The sequence below is a fragment of the Tenrec ecaudatus genome, chromosome 6 (genome assembly GCF_050624435.1).
Source record: "Tenrec ecaudatus isolate mTenEca1 chromosome 6, mTenEca1.hap1, whole genome shotgun sequence".
Taxonomy (NCBI): Eukaryota; Metazoa; Chordata; class Mammalia; order Afrosoricida; family Tenrecidae; genus Tenrec; species Tenrec ecaudatus.
The window spans coordinates 147,791,518-147,808,781 of record NC_134535.1 but is presented as its reverse complement, the minus strand read 5'-3'; the positions used below and the strand labels follow the sequence as shown (position 1 = coordinate 147,808,781).

At 38.7% G+C, this 17,264-nt stretch overlaps 1 protein-coding gene across 1 annotated transcript in view; it reads right to left on the bottom strand.

Moving 5' to 3' along the window:
• The window catches only part of GRM7 (glutamate metabotropic receptor 7), a 1,162,681-nt gene that overhangs the window by 72,252 nt on the left and 1,073,165 nt on the right, over positions 1 to 17,264 (bottom strand). The window contains exon 9 of the mRNA XM_075553170.1: positions 9,291 to 9,537. Within this exon, the coding sequence (XP_075409285.1) occupies positions 9,291 to 9,537 (247 nt within the window). The remainder of the gene's footprint in view (positions 1 to 9,290; positions 9,538 to 17,264) is intronic.

The window sequence follows — 17,264 nt, the reverse complement described above, 5'->3', positions numbered from 1 at the left end:
ATTTTCTTTCTACTTGAGCCCTTGATATCAACTCCTCATTTTCCCACTCCCTCCCCTCTCCCCGCTTCCTCATGAACCCTTGATAATTTATAAGTTATTATTATTTTGTCATATCTTACACTGTCCGATGCCTCCCTTCACCCACTTTCTGTCTTCCATCCCACAGGGAGGAGGTTATACGTAGATACTTATAATTGGTTCCCCCTTTCTACCCCACCCTTTCTCTACCCTCCTGACATCGCCACTCTCACTACTGGTCCTGAGGGGTTCATCTGGTCCTGGATTCCCCGTGTTTCCAATTCCTATCTGTACCAGTGTACATCCTCTGGTCTAGCCAGATTTGTAAGGTAGAACTAGGATCATGATAGTGGGGGGAGGAAGCATTTAAGAACTAGAGGAAAGTTGTATGTTTCATTGTTGCTACCCCAAACCCTGACTGGCTCATCTCCTCGCTGTGACCCTTCAGTAAGGGGGTATCAAGTTGCCTACAGATGGGCTTTGGGTCTCCACTCCATAAACCCCCCCCCCACTCATTTACAATGAATGATTTTTTTGTTCTTTGATGCCTGATACCTGATCCCTTCGACACCTCGTGGTCACACAGGCTGGTGTGCTTCTTCCATGTGGGCTTTGTTGCTTCTGAGCTTCATGGCCGCTTGTTTATCCTCAAGCCTTTGAGACCCCAGACACCATATCTTTTGATAGCTGGGCACCATCAGCTTTCTTCACCACATTTCTCATGCACACATTTTTCTTCAGTGATCATATCGGGAAAGTGGGCACCCACTGATATGAATTTTTGTTCTTTGATGCCTCATACCTGGTCCCTTCTACACCTCATGGTCTCATAGGCTGGTGTGCTTCTTCCACGTGGGCTTTGTTGCTTCTCATCTAGATGGCTGCTTGTTTACCTGCAAGTCTTTAAGACCCCAGACAGCATATCTTTTGATAGCCAGGCACTGTCAGCTTTATTCATCATATTTGCTTATGCACACATTTGTGTTCAGTGATGTTGTTGGGAAGGTGTCCACCATGGAATGTCAATTTGATAGAACAAAGTGTTCTTGGATTGAGTAAGTACTTGAGTAGAGGTCCAATGTCCATCTGCTGCCTTAATACTAAACCTATAAATATATGCACAAATATCTTATTTCCCCACCATCCTATGTAAATATATTTACATATATACATGCCTTTATTTAGGTCTTTATAAATACCCTTTGCCTCCTAGTTCTTTTCTCTATTTCCACTTAAGGGAAACTTTAGTGGATTGTGATTACATATAGCATTTTTTATCTAGAAAAAAATTCTTCTCATTTATTCTCAGGCAGACTCATGTAAAAGGACCAATGAAGTGATAAGCTTCAGTGTTTTGACAAGTGGTTGTACTAAAAAAAATGTCAACAAAATTTTTAAAATCTCACTGGAATACAGTTTTATATTCACTGTGAGAGAAGAATGTCCTACTTAAAAACTAGGGCAGATCATGTTAATATGGAAGAAAGGAAAGACTATGTGCAAATAAGACTGAGTTGATAACATCCATCTAAAAATCAACAGGAAATGTAATTACTCTTTGCATGTCCTCTTGTCCTGTCTTCTAGGGCTAAGTGAATTTATTTATATAAATATATATAATACCAGACAAATATTATTTGTATTAAGAATATCATTACAAAAACAAGAATGGGAAGAAGCATCAATCATCTGTGATGCATTCTCATATTGGCAGAAGAGAGACAAGAGCCACCAGTACACATTGCTAAGGACTCTCCCCCGACCCTTTTTCATGATACATCCTTCTGCTTGTCTATCTCTTGAAACCCCCTGCCATGCCTATCTACCACACAGTAGGACGGTTAGAGGGAAACCCCAAAGGACTACTTTTCTCAAAGGCAAGACATGGCTCTCTTCATGTTATTTATATATAATTTCCCACATTTGGAATGACTGATTCTATTTTTACAAGGATGCTTGCCAGTGCACATGTTCCTTCTATTGTATAATGATATTGCTTAGTCTGCAATAAGGAAGTGATGATGTTGGGAAAACAATAAATCTCTTAGATTTTATATTCTCTAAGGGAAAAGTCCAATATAATATTTAGGCATCCACTGTGAATCAGTTGTTATCCTGAAATTTCATTCACACATCAACTTCATATATTGCACACGCCTACTTCATACTACACATCTACTTCATACATTGTACGTGTACTTCCTCTAATCTGGTATCCTGGAGTCACTGGTATTTCTTGGGGAGAAAACATTCCATCCCTCTCCTAGGTTGATCTCATGATGGAGAACATCTGTAGAGTCATGCATTCTTCATGGGCACTTTCTATTCTTCTTTGAAAAGATTCTAGCTGCTTCACTGTTTCCCTCAGGAAGAACTATGACCCCCAATCATCTTCAGCACATAGTCAAACTAACCAGCAAGCTGTTTTCTATTTCTCAGCTACACAGTAAGTAAGACAATCCTTTGTTCAAGATGGGAAGGCCACAGGTTGATTCTTTGGATTATTATATTTCTATGATTTATATATATATCTTTGAATGCATTTAATAAAAATAAATCTAACACATTTTTACTATCCTTCTCAAACATCACCATTCTCTGTCTGTATATTTTCTACATTGCCTCCTAAACTCACAGTGTGAAAGCATTCATTTAAAAATATTTTCTCACCACTGGTAGTTTTAAAGTCAATCATATACCCAAGTCAATTGTGTACCTGAGTCGATCATGCACAAATTATACATTCCTGGCTACTTATCTTTTTCAGGAAAGACAAACATGCACACACCTACACAGAAAACAAACCAGACATTGGACCAACTGGAGTTGCAGGCGATAAACTTATCAAATACAGCACCTTGGAAAACACAGTCTTTCAAATAGATAGATTTAGGTCATCATGCATCATTTTCATGGAAACGTTCTCATTCTCAAGAACACACAAGGAAATAAAAATGAGATGGTTCTCTTACCTTTTGGAAAGCAGGCAAAAGCTATACTGTTGGTGGGATAGTGTACCAAGTAACAGACTTTTGTACACTCTTTCTTACAGGTGGTACACAGTCTACAGGAAAAGTAAATATATAGGTATGTATAAAATAAATGTACACACAATCTTCCTTTTATTTTATTTTTCCTTTGAGGAGAAGAGGTTACACCAGAGATCATAGACATTACTCTCATTCTTTGGTATACCGGTTCACCAAAATTCAGGTACCTCTGAACATGGGAGTACTGGTGCCTTTCTGGTTAAGGCAGTTGGGTTTACTTGCTTGTGTTGGAACAGCTGAAAGAACCAGCCCAGCAATACTAGACATGTCATATCTCTGGTCGTTCTTTTCTTCCTGATGGCTGCCTTTTCTCTTAGCCTAGTCCAGTTATGCTGACCAGCCTGCATGATTGGTCCAGAGAATGAAACAAGTAACAGGATGTTGAGCATGTTATAGATCCGAACAAATGAAGAAGCAAAACAAAACAAAAAAGCATAACAAATTAGCACAGCAGAGGAGTGTGGTCCAGAGTTTTTGAAGGTGAGTGGCCACATTCATTTTCCAGCAGTCTGAGTTGTATGTTTTTCTGTTGTTCTTATCTTTTTAAAAGCAAACCCCTCCTCAGATTGACAATTCTATTAATTTATGAACTGATTGTTTTATTTGAGAACACCAGAGATGTTTATGCTTTCCCTTATACATATAAAATAGTAATAAAAGACACATCAGAATACAAAGCGCTATTTAAAATGTTTCCTTTTCAAGTTTACATTGTCAGTGCAAATTTTCACTCCTCCAACACGTAATTCTTTGCCATACAGTGGCTTCACTGGCTTAAACCACTCTTTTACATGATATATATCTCAGGTAGATTCAGATTCCTACATTCAAGGGAAATTGTGTGCCCCAAGCCACGCACTACCTTATTATTTCCGGTTATCATTGGCCTGCTTGGATGAATTCTCTGTAACTGACCCAGCTAGTTGGGGTGTCGTTCTGTTCTGCCTATGAGCATTGCCTTAGCAAATGGTTGGTCATTTAGGACAAAGTTAGCTTACAGCCACCCAGCATTTTGCAGTGTGATACTCAGTGAAGGATTGCATCTGACCAGAGAATCATTCACCGAGCATTTCCTGGCTTTAACCAGTCCAGTGGAGGTAGGCAGCCGTCTGTATTGATTGGGGTCAGCGAAGCTGTGCTGAGTCTTTGTTAATAGTATCTGTCCAACTGGAACTCAAAGCCATGGCCATCAGTCCACTAAAGCCCAAACACAATCAAATGGGCCAGTTTATCTGACCTCTCCATTTCCACGAACCTTCCAAGTTAGTATTGGAAAAAGTTCAGGGAACTGTGTCTCTATTTCAGAATGCAAGCTGGAGAACCAGAGATTAAGGAGCCTTTCTTCTTAGAAAAAGATGTGGAATATGTATCATCTTGATAATATTGAAAATTATCCAAATTAGGTGAAGCTCTTCTGATGAAGTACCAGTAGAACTTTTACTTGCATAAATAAAATCTCAATACTCAGTTCCACCCCTGGGCTTTCTGAGCTGGCTGTATTTCAATCTGAGCACAGAGATCAGCAATATTATTCAAATCCTGAATATCTATCGTCAATAGCACACAGGTAAATTATAATTTTGAGATTTACTCTTGACTTATTCAATACATAATGGAGTGGACTTCCAAAAACTGAAATTCAGCTAGAGTAAAACCTGAGGAATATTGAATTTTTTTTTTTTAGAAAGAAATCAAGCTAATCAGAGCAGTTGAGGTTTTTGCCTTTGCCTTTGTAGCCAGTAAGCAAATTTGCTGTTATGTAGACATGTAGCTGTAATGTGTGGGGCTGGATGAGTCAAAGCACGCATGCACCAGTTGGTGAACTGCAATGATGGGGCAGCATTGTGCACATGAGGACACTGAGGATTGAAATACATTGAGACTAACTATTGGAGATTAGCAATGAAAAAGGAGACAAGCCTGTATCATTATTTAATGACACCTCACCCTATGACCTTTACTGCCTCTCAGAGAGGTTCTTTCATAAAATAGAGTGCAGAATTTCCCCCGTTAGGAACACAGCAACTTTATTAAGTTCCTGGTTTTTGTTTTGGTTTGTTTTTGAACATAGGATTGAATTTAAATCCAGAACTCACCTTCAGAATTTAGAGTTTAGGTAAGCTAGGTTAAATATTAAGTAGAATGCAGTAATATCGTTCCCTATCATCAGAACAGTCTCAGTTTACATTAATCAAAATTTCCCACTATTTCCTTTTCTCAATACATAAGGGGTTTCTAAATGTTAATGGGAAATTTTCAGTATCGTTTAATTCCATGTTTCCATCAAATTTTGGAAGCTCCCTTTTACATTACCAGGGACTGGTTTTGTGAATGTAATGATTGTCTGTGTTATCACTATTTCCATATTGGTCGTTCATTATAGACAAACTTAAATGATGCTTTCTATGCATCTTTGTCGCAGACCAAATGTGCCTATTTTAAAATAGACTTTATCTCCGATCAGTATCAATCCTAACATGTCGGAAACTATTTCCAGTGTGCACTTACATTAACTATCCTCCAGTGAAATCCTTGCGTGTAAGGATGTCCTGATTTGTAGAGGTATGCTATGCAATATAGTAGTAATAATCCACAGATGGCTGTTTAAATGGAAACTATTTTAAATGAAGTAAAAAGTCTACATGTAGTTATTATTACTGCACTGGACAGCAGAGAGATGGGGCTTTTCCATCACTGCAGAAGCTTCTGTCGAGTAGTTTTAGTTATGACAAAGTCTGCTGAGTTTGGAATGTTTCAGAGCACGGTCATCAGAAATCCCAGTGTTTGGAGGTACGTGAATCTCCTCCTGTAGTTCATCCAGTATTTAGTGAAAGTATATATAATATTTTAGGGAATGTCTACACAATACCAAAAAAGTGAATTATACATACAAACATATATACAACCACTCCTCACTTATCAACATAGTTAAAACAAAACACAAAGGCATTATGTGGCAATTGGTGTTAATGGAAAATGGAGACGGATCACATCAGCTCACAAATGGAGGATGATTACTTCATTGCATAACTTCTAGGCTACATGAGCGCGTAATTGTAAAGATACATCACTATACAGATGCCAAAGTACTGAGAATCAAGGCCCAAACTTTAATTAGCAATAGCCAACCTTAGTGACGTCTCTTTCCTGGTCATTCATTACTTCCACATGTGCACATTAATGTACAAAGTTGTCACATTTTTTACTATTGTCATTATGAGAAATCTGAGAGAATGAGATCGCCTATAAGTGAGGAGAAGGCATATACATGTATTTTTTAGACAGCTTGTAAGACAAAGTATCTTTTGGAGTTTGCTTTTATTTTTTCTGAACTACGTTTTTTGGCTTTATGTAGACACCAGAACAACAGCAAACCAAAATCAATAATATTTCCACAAGGGAAAGGCCCTAAAAGAATTCCAAGTTGAATCACTAATATGGTTGGATTAGAAAATAAAACAGTTGAATAATTGCAATAGTAAGTAAGGCCTCGATCGGGCCATCCTTCTTTTTTCCTCCGGATCCTCTTCTCTTTGTAGATAACAGAGCAAGCAGGAATATATTTCACAGCATATTTAACTGAGCAACATGCCACCAAACATCATTCTCTTTTCTATACACATGTTATACCAACAAAGGAGACACAACTGATGTCTGCATTGAAATTATGACATGTCACTCACATCCTAGTAAACACAGCCTCACTGAACTTCAGTTTAACCTCTGCTGGATTCTGTGTGACTTTAGTTATGCCACTTAGTCTTACTAAGCCTCAGTTTCTTCAATGAGAATAATGATAAACTGTCTACAGAGTTCTTGGGATTGCATGTCTGTTTCATAGGATAGTTAGTTAATGCTTGTTTCATAGGACAGTTGATGTTTGTATTAGTATTAACATTTTAACAACCACCATTTAACGCCAAACAATTTCAACAAGAATTGGACCTAAAAATTGAAAGTTAATCATTTAAATAGTATACAATTGGATTACCTGCCCAGATTCCAAACTTATACATTAACCATTTTAAAAATACATATAGCATTTTGACCATCATTTCTGCTTATTAGGTCTGAGCAGTATCTAGTTAAAGTTGTGTGTGTGTGTGTAGAATAAAAAGCTCTAGGAGCTGTGCATACCAATGTAAAACCCAACCCACTGACGTGGAATCCACTCTAACTCTTCATGGCTCTGTAAAGGGTTTCTGAGGCTGTGTGTCTGTCCAGGGACAGACAGCTTCATCTCTCCCTAAGAAGCACCTACTGGGTTTGGACTGCTGATTTTATGGTTAACAGCCCATCGCTTACCTGACAGTGTCAACAAGGACCCTTAATATCAAATATGTGTGTGTTCACATATAAATATATATGTATATATATGGGGGGCTTTAAACATTTATGAAAGTTTCCATTTACTGTTAATTCTGTTTTCCATACATACACTTTATTTGTGTATATATAGATATTATATCTATTCACACAAAAATGCTGATGAAAATAGTTGTGAAATTCATGTAGAATTGTGGCCCGGTGGTCAGTATACTTTTACTGTCCTATCTACTCAAACTATTACATTGAAATGCACTTATAAATAAAACTTCTTGACATTTTTGTAATGGAAACAAATTAATATTGAATTGACCCCTGATTTGCCAGCTACATGATGTTTGTGACATAGATACTATCACTTCTATTTTATAAAGAAGATGCTGAGCTTCGGAAACTTTCAATAACTCTCCCCAAAGTCACATAGTTGGTATGTGGAGCGATTCGGATTTGAATTCAATTTTATTTTAACACAACACCTCTCCCTATAACACTTTTTATAACATAAAAATTTCCCATTAAATTATTTTTCTCTCAATGGACCAGTTTCTTTGGAGACCCAAGAATATAGTCTCTGTTCCAATTCTAACGGTATTTTTGCTCATTGTTTTCCTTCTTCCTCAAGCCTGGACCAGAGTACTAGAAAATTAAAGTGAGCCCCACAGTGTTGCTCATTGATGGTTATTATCTGTATTTCTATGTTCAAAGTTTTCCACATTATTCCTTCTACCAACCGTTCAGGTACGATAGAGAAAGGGGTAAGTCACAATCATAAAGCTTCATAAAGGGTTTGCCAGGACCAAGCCTGGCTGACTTATTCATTATATATATTTTTTAAAAAGTCGGTCTTCTTTGCAGGGTTAAAAATATTATCTTATTTAAAATATACACTTCTTTCCTCGTGGTATTATGCTTTTGGCTACACCAAAATCAGTTCATAAATGGAAAATTGGGTTTGAGTGACTGAACAGATGATCTGAAAAACAGAAAATCTTAAAAACAGAAAATATCATGAGTATTGAAATCTGTTTCAAGTGATTGATATACAATTGGTCAAGATATTCCTGGAATGTAAATCCTATAAATTGTATTTTTATTTTGTAATTCACTGTTACCGGTCCCTTTTTAATAACCTTAGTGATTGGAAATTTAATACCCGAGCTCCTTTGTTGTTTTGCAAAGTGGTGTCTGTATGCGCGTCTTATTTAGTGTCATTTAGTAAAGGCTACCCAGAGGGCTGCAAATATCTCCTGTGGAATCTCTAACCTGACATTTCAGCCCTCCTGGCATCCCGAGGTTGAATCTTTGTGGTGAAAGCCTCCTGCAGTTCTGTGGGCCGGAGGGCTCGTGTGTGGTGATGCTGTTAAAGTGGTCATGCTTGGCCTTAGGCCCTCGGGTGAAGGTGGCCTCCTCTTATTCAATATTGCGTGTGCATGCTTCTGCTCAGTCATCTCTGCTTAGTAAAGAATAACAGTCTTCTCCACATTCGCTCCAAAGTACAAATAAGTTATGCTTCAAAAGTTCTTTTATTCCTGCTGCTATAGCTCAATTAGGGGTGAAACTTCCAGTTCCCATAAAAGGAAGGGAACATGAAAGGTGCCTTATACCCACAAACATATTTATGTCAATTGGAGATTTTAGCATCAAAGTAAGGGGTAACTTTTACATTTCTGAAGAAGAGTCACTGAAGACTTCTTTCCAACAGAGAAGAACACAACAACAAAAAAGGTCACATGCATCAATCCAGATGGAAGAGCAGAATTTAGTGTTTACCAAGGCAACTCAATTATGAGACTAAAATGGTCACAATCTTTCCCCCGCGTAAGTCAACCACATGCCAAAATTCTAGAGCTTCCCATGGAAGCCTAGGTGCAACAAGGGTGAAAAAGAATGACTTACTGTTTGGGTCTACGTTTTCACAGAGCTCTGTCTTTGCTTCACCATTGGGTCTGTCACTGGGTTTGTGTGACAGTCGTGATGACATGGTGGCTGCCGTGACTACTGCCTTGAAGCTTCGCTTCCGTTTCTGGACATTGAGTTCAGGGTGGAAAATGATGATGTACACTTTCGGCATGTATAGCATCCCCAGCGCCACCGACGCACTTAGGTTCATGGAGATCGTAAGTGTGGTAGTTTGTATGTAGAGCTAGGAGACACAACACACAAGGCACTATTACAAATCAAATGACTGCATAGGGGGTCTGAACATGTAAAACAATGTCAAGAATGATTACATGGCTCAGGAGGGAAAGCTTTGGGAGGAACAACTATCAATTCCCAGGGAATTTGACACAAAGGAAGGCAAAATGACTGTATGTCTATTGGAGAGGTTATGCATGTATAAACTGATAGAATGCCTTTGGGAGAGCCCATGTGCACGCTTTCCCTAGAGGCGTATCCTGCATGGAAGTTCACTGTGACTTTCACTTCCATGAAGTTCCTTTCATTAAAATTGCAGCTGAATGAGAAACATGATCATAGAAACTAATCTCGAGTAGGGGATGATTTTACATATACATATGCACTGTGTATATAACTTATCACAGAAAGGTTAATATGATATTATATCCTGCTTCTCAGAGATTCTGGGACATTACCTGATGTCCTTATAACAACATGTGTCTCATTTTGTATTACTTTTCAACAACAGTGCACCTTCACCACAACCTAGAAAATAGTGAGTGGAAATTCTATCAAAATCCACTCCTTGCTTAATTATGATTTATGAAACACAGTGACAGGGACCAAGTTCTGAGGACATTGGCTTGTGCATTTTTCTGTATTGGCAAACTGCTAAAAGGATCTCAAACTTCATTCCAACATTGCCCTGTTTGTTAGTTTCGGTGGTGACCAAGACTGTCCATAGCACCTTGTGCTTCCTGAAGAAACTGGGTCTCATGCATGGAAGGATGAAGGGCAAACACTTACTTGACCGCCAGAGCGTTAAATGATTGCCATAGTGATGCATTTGAAAAATGGTTGAAGATCAACACAGGAACGTTACAACCTGCCTTGGTCCAGTTGTGTTTGGGAAATGCTTTTTCATGATCTTGAGCCCACCCACTGCCACAGAGGCAGACATATTCCTATTTTAACTGCCATATGACATGTAAATTACATTGATTTCAGAGGGAAAGCCTGATTTCTTGATATTCCACAGCATCTTCATGAAGGTCTGCCTGCTCATGTTCGCCTTTTTCCTCAAAGGCCATATTCTATTCATCAGCTAGGCTTCTTCCTAGAACTGGATCTCTATAGAGGTGCTCTGTCTTTTTCTTGGATACAATAGTCCTTCTTTGCATTTTTAGAGAATCCATGTGGGGCTGCTGCTCTCATGATGCCCCTTCCTCAAGTCCAGGCCAGCTATTTACTCAGATGTCCCCAAGAATCGTCCTTTGGTCATGGGTCTGTTTGTAATGATTCAGTTGCAGCTCCGATCATTTGAATGCCCACCTCTTTGAATAGGCCATGAGTTCCACGAAGTCAGAAACCCAGAATCGTATCACTGTCTGTTCCCAGAGCCTCTTGTCACCTAGTCAATTTCAACTCAAGAGAGACACTACAAAGCAGAGGAGAACTGGCTCCTAGAGTTCTGAGGCTGCAAATCCTTGTGGGAGCAGAAGCCTCGTCTCTCTCATACAGTGCTTGTGAACTTGAACTGCTGACTTTGCAATGAGCAGCCCACCAGGGCTCCTTTGTGTCTGCAAATAATATGATGAGTGAACCCACGGGTTTTGTATAATAGACACCTTAATTCTCTCTGTGATTCTTTCTCTAAATATAAAAGAATTGACATCGGATGTCTTTGCTGCCTGGGTAATTCTGATCTTACTTCATCAAACCCAAGCCCCATTGGAGAAATTAAAAGACTTTGCTGTCTGGTCTGGAAGGAAAACAATTTTCCACAAATTTGAATTTGGGTGGATCTGAATGGCTAACAGGAGCTGCCCATTGCTAACTCTACAATATGTAATAAATTTAAAATATAATGACAAAACAATATTGAATTAATGATACCACTTGATTTTGAATAGGGCAGTTTTATAAAGCTACCTTTTTTTTTTTTTTTTTGCTATCAGAACACCTAAATGTACGCTAAGGCATTTACAGACCTTCAGAACTACTCTAGGCTGTTAGCCTACACTCTTTGTGAAAGGCTTTTCCTGGTCACAAAGGAATCCTGGTGGTGTCGTGCGTGATGCACTGGGTTGCTAACTGTGAGGCTGGTAGTTCAAGCCCACCAGCTGTTCTGTGGGAGAATGACGAGGCTCTCTGGTTCCTTCAAGATTGATAGTCTTGGCACTCTTAGGGAACAGTGACATTGCCTTGACAGCAGTGAGTTTGGTTTCATTGCCGAAAAGCTTTCTAGTGTCTAGAGAATGGGGCTTCCTTCCCTCATGGTCACTGCTGTTACCTTATTAACAAGGGCTTTGCAAATCATGTTAAATCAGTCTGAGAAAGCCATTGCTATACATTTACCCATGTGATGTTAGGGTTTTGTTTCTTCTGTTCATCTGTTGAAATGGTCAAATTTTGCACCTGAAGAAATTAGTTTGATTATTTTTATGGAGTGCTTAATTTCATTATTCTCAAACTAGTATTCATCAGGTCTGTGTGATATTTCATTTGGAAAAAAATGTGTTGTCTAGGGAAACATTTCACAAGTATGTGAAAATTCAAGATGAATGTCTTCAGCCAAATTCCTACCTGCAGAAACCCTATCGACCTAGTAAAGTGGTTTAAAATGAAGAGCTCAGGTGGTTTAAAATTAAGAGCTCTTAATTCAGTTTTATTTTTATCTGTGTCTGTGGTCTTGGGCAAGATAATTTTTCTCTCTGTGCCTGAAAAACTATCATTCTTCATATATAAAATGAAGATACCTACCTCATTATATCTTATTGGTCTTAAATATGCTAATATTGGTCAAGGGTTCAGAGTTGGGCCTGATATGTATTTATTGTCTAAGCAATTGTGGAAAACAGGTGTGAAGACGTAAACTAGGGCTTAGAACTGCAATCTCTGTTGGTGTCACATTCCACAGAGCTCCAAGATGGAAATAGGCTTCTCTTCAAGGGGAGACCATTTTTATAATCCAGTTTTTCTTCCCTGAGCTCCATTCAGTATGCTCTGTAAACTAGTGTGTGTGTGCATGTGTTCTAGTTGCCTCCACTCATGACCATCCCATGAACCCTCAAATGAAATAGTGCCCAATCTTGTATCATCTTCACAATTACTTTTGCATTGGACTCCTGTGATCCATTGGGTTTTCAGTGCCTGAGTTTTCAGAAGTAGTTCACTCTTTATTCCTCAGTCCATTTTAGTTTAGAAATTCCACCGAAACTATTAAAACGATATAGCAACATGCACCCCCACCCCCACCCCACATAGCTCCCGTCAAATTTAGGCTTTGTATGAGATACAGAACCAGGGTATCCTCCATGAAAAATGAGATTTCTAAAACTAAATCACCAGTGATCACTCTGGCTGATTACATCATGTATCTTTTTAGTGTCTCCGCTGTTCTTGTTCTGCCTGTGTGCATTACTGTAAATTGCCTTGTTTCATCTTGATAATTTCGTGCTGCTTTGTTTTATCTTCCATATCATTTCTTAGAAATGTAAAGTGTTGATGATTCGTATCAGTGCTTGCTTTCAAAGCTCAGTAGTTTCTGTGCAGCTTACTGCCATCAAGACTCTCCTTCGGGCTGACTTTCCATGCAGCTCAATCCCATTCTTGCTAGTTGCTTCCAAAATCATTTCCCTCACATTGGCCTGTCAGTGCTGGCTACAGCTCATTAGAAAGGTACAGACCTTGTATGTTCTGTACGGTTTGATAATTAAGCCTGAATTTTTTTCATCAACCTTAATGTACTATTAGAATGTTGCTTGGAGTTGAATATGGATTTCGGCCACACAATATGGATACTTCAGGGTTATTACATTTTGTTTGGTTTTTAACTCAGGATTTAGGCAAATTTTTCAGAATCAAGTCAGAGACGGGTACCGAACAATATTTGGAAGGGAAGAAGTCATCTCTCAAAGCCTGAGACATGGAATACTTGGCAATTACTAAATTCCTCACCTAATATATGAGGTAAATAATAGTTCCTATCTCATAAGACAGTGTGAAACATCTAGTAACAGATATAGAACAAGTGCTTAGCGGAGCACCTGGGAAATACATGCTCAAGAAATGTAAGCAGCTAATGCTCATACTCTGCTAGTTTACGCTGGGGAGTCAATTTCAGCGAAAGTTTGGTCATCACTCCCATATATGTCAACTTTTCCCATATGAATTAACTAGTTTTAGTACCTGAAAGCACACTAAGACAAAAACTGGAGTCTACTTAGAACTAAAACAAACAAACAAAACAAAAAACAAATCCCATTCCCCACAAGTGTCTGAATGGAACTGATTTGTAGGTTTTGAATGGCTGATTTGGGGGAAGTAGATCACTAGGGGTTTTTCTTAAGGTTCTTCTAGGTAGATTTAATCATGTCCTGTTTTGGTTAGCAGCCAAGCATGTTAACCATCTGTACCATCAAGGCTTCTGATAGACTAGCAAGTATAGTGTTGGTTAGGCATTGAGCTTCAAACCTTGGTGGTTAAAACCCATGAGAGAAATATGAGGCTACCCATTCCCCACAAGTTTTGCTGTTTTGGAAACCATCTGTGGGACACTATGCAGTGGAATTGACTTGATGGCGGGAGTTTGTTTTTCGTTGTACTTAGAGGACTCTGTAGAACAGACAACCAATTGCTCATATGGAGGTTCAGGTTGAAATGGAAGAAGATTAAAATACATCCCTGAGAGCTAAAATGCAACCTTCAATATATCCCATCTGAATTTTAGGAACATCTCAAGAGTAGACTTGAATCATTGGACATTAATGACAGAGGATTTAAAAGTTGTGGGAAGACACTAAGAAATTGTTTTTAAAAATCATAGATCCAGAAATGCATTTGGGGCTCGCATTAAATTCTAGCTCCAATGTAAGAACAAGGAGATTTTACCTCATTGTGGTAATCACCTAATCTGGTGTCAATTTAAGGATGAAGAGTGTAGGGGTGGAGTCTAGGCTATCTAGATAGCCAATGAGACTTCTGTGTGGGCGTGCCCTTCTGGTGAAAATTCTGGGAAATCTTTTACTTCCTCCTGGGAGGTGGAAGACACCTCGCTCTCTCTCTGCTACTTCCTGGGAGACATTGCAGAAGACAAACCACATGGATGCAACCAGACCTCTGAAGCCAGAGAAGCCACAGAGAGACCCCTGTTAGCACTGAGATGCTTACAACGCCACTGGACCCAAAGACTTTCTACCCACTGGCCTGTGATCCTCCTGCATTTGGCTTCATTGCATGTGTTTTGTGAGTCTGAAGAGGACTTTATAGATTGATATTGGACATGTGGGCTAATATCGGACTTATGGACTTGATGTAGCCTGGGCTGGGATGTTTTCTCCATGTTCAATTGCTCTTGTATATAAATCTCTTTCTTATACACATAAGAGTTTTATGGATTTGTTTCTCTAGTCTACCCGGACTAACACAGTCATGGCCCTGCTCCATACTCACTCTCAGGAAGGGACCACCAAAGTTTATGAATGCTATAGAAAAATGGGACAAGGAATTTAGATGGTGCCTACCTAGCAGATAAAAAGTGTCTTGGGTCTTAAAGGCTTGTCTCCAAATAAGCAGTCATCTAATGGACATGTCCAGTAAGTCCACATGGAACAAGCACACCATCATCAGCCACTGGAGGATTGTAATCCATAGAATCCAAAATCGAAGGAGGCATATGTATCAGAGCCTACATTTTGAGAATCTGGTATGCAGAAGGCAATGGATGACAGTGGGCACCCAAGATTTATTTGTGGAACTGTATAAGAAATAATCCTCTGGAATACTCTTGCTATCTAAAATTGAGGCATTGGAGGAAAGTAGTCACAAAATAGAGTGCTTGGGAGAGATGAATATAGACCAAAGACATAAATCTGATTTGAATAGTTAAAACCTTGTCAGTAGATTCCCCCTTTAGATGCAGCCTGGACCTGATCTGGTTCCAAATTTTTCTGTATTTTTGGTTTGCATGTTTTGTTTGGATTTTGTTTGTTCATATTTGTATGTTTTGTTTGTTCGTATGAGGGTGTATCTCAGAGCTGTTATGTCATGGGAGATCAGCCTCTTGAAGTTGTGTTATATGACTTTTTTCTGTTTTTTGGTATGAAACACAGCATTGATGAGCCTTTAGGGACAGCAAGTAGAATAAGGGTTTTGGGGAGGGGGGTGCACAGTGGTGGTGAGGGGGTTAAAGGGAGATGATATCAAGGAGTCTATGTAGATAAAGAATGTCTGGAAACAGATATTGGTAGCAATTGTACAATTCCACTTGACATGATTGAACTATGGAATTATATGATATATATGTTAAATCTCAATAATAAAAAAAGAAAACCATACATGGAGAAAGCAGTCTTTAAAAAACATGAAAAATATCAAAGTGTATGTCAGAGGTGGCTTTGAAAAGTGCTCTTGATTATAGAGCAGCTAAAACAAATGGAAGAAATGATGAAGTAAAATAATTGAAGAGAAAAATTTAAAGCAAAGCTTGAGAAGACAAACTACTATAATGAAATATTCTGAGACATGAAGTAAGAAAACCAAATCATAAAAGCATTCTCAGCATATGTCAAGCTCAAAGGACAGAAAGAAAAAAAAATTCACTTCAATATCGAAGGATTCTGTGGACTAAATATTGAATGATTCAGGAAACATCAAAGAAAGATGGAAAAAATACAGTGTCATCGTATCTAAAATAACTGGTCGGCATTCAACTATTTCAAGTAGTAGCACATGGTTAAAAAGCAAACAAAACCAGAAAAACAAAGGTACTCAAGGTCAAGGAACAAGCCCAAGCTTCACTGAAGGAAGGCATTACCAAAACACAAGACTCCAGGAACTGACACCAATTGATACATTTCAAAGTTGTTGAAACACTGGAAGTACTCACTGATGTTTGCCAAGAAAACTTGAAGACAGTTACTTGGCTAACTGACTAGAAGAGATCAATATTTGTATCCATTTCAAACAAAGGTGACACAACAGACTGTGGTATTCATTGAACAATATCATTGATATCACATTCAAGTAAAACTTCATGGAACATCATCCAATAATGTTGTGACAGCAGATAGTCAAGGAGCCCCCAGAAATTCAAGCCAGACCCAGAAGAGATCTGGCTAAAAGGGATACCATTACTGGTGGGTCTTGGCTGAGAGAGCTAGAACGCTATTTATTTGTGTTTTATTGGCTATGAAAAGCCATTCAACTGCGTGGATCATCATAAAGTATGATTAGCAGCAAGAGAAAGGGAGGCTCCCAAGCACTTCATTATCTTCATGCAGAACCTGGACACGGACCAAGGGGCAGCTTTTCAAATGAAACCATGAGACAGGTTGTATCCCTTCATGGTACTTATTCAATCTGTGTGATGAGCAGATCATCTGAGAAGCCGGATTATACGGAGAAGGGTGTTGCATCAGGATTAGAGGAAGATTTATCAACAATGTACAATATGCAAATGATACAATCTTGCTTGCTGAAGGTCAAAAGGACTTGAAGCACTTGTGGATGAAGATCAAGGATTGCAGCCTTCAGTATGGATTGCAACTCAGTGTAAAGAAAACCAAAATCCTCACAACTGGAGGAGTAGATAAAATTACCATAAACAGGGAAAAGATTGAAGTGCTCATTTAACTTGAATCCACAGTCAGTGCTCAAAGGACATATTGCATTGAGCAAATTATGCAAATTATCTTCTTCAAAATTAATTATGCAAATTATCTTCTTCAAAATGTTAATGAACAAAGTGGT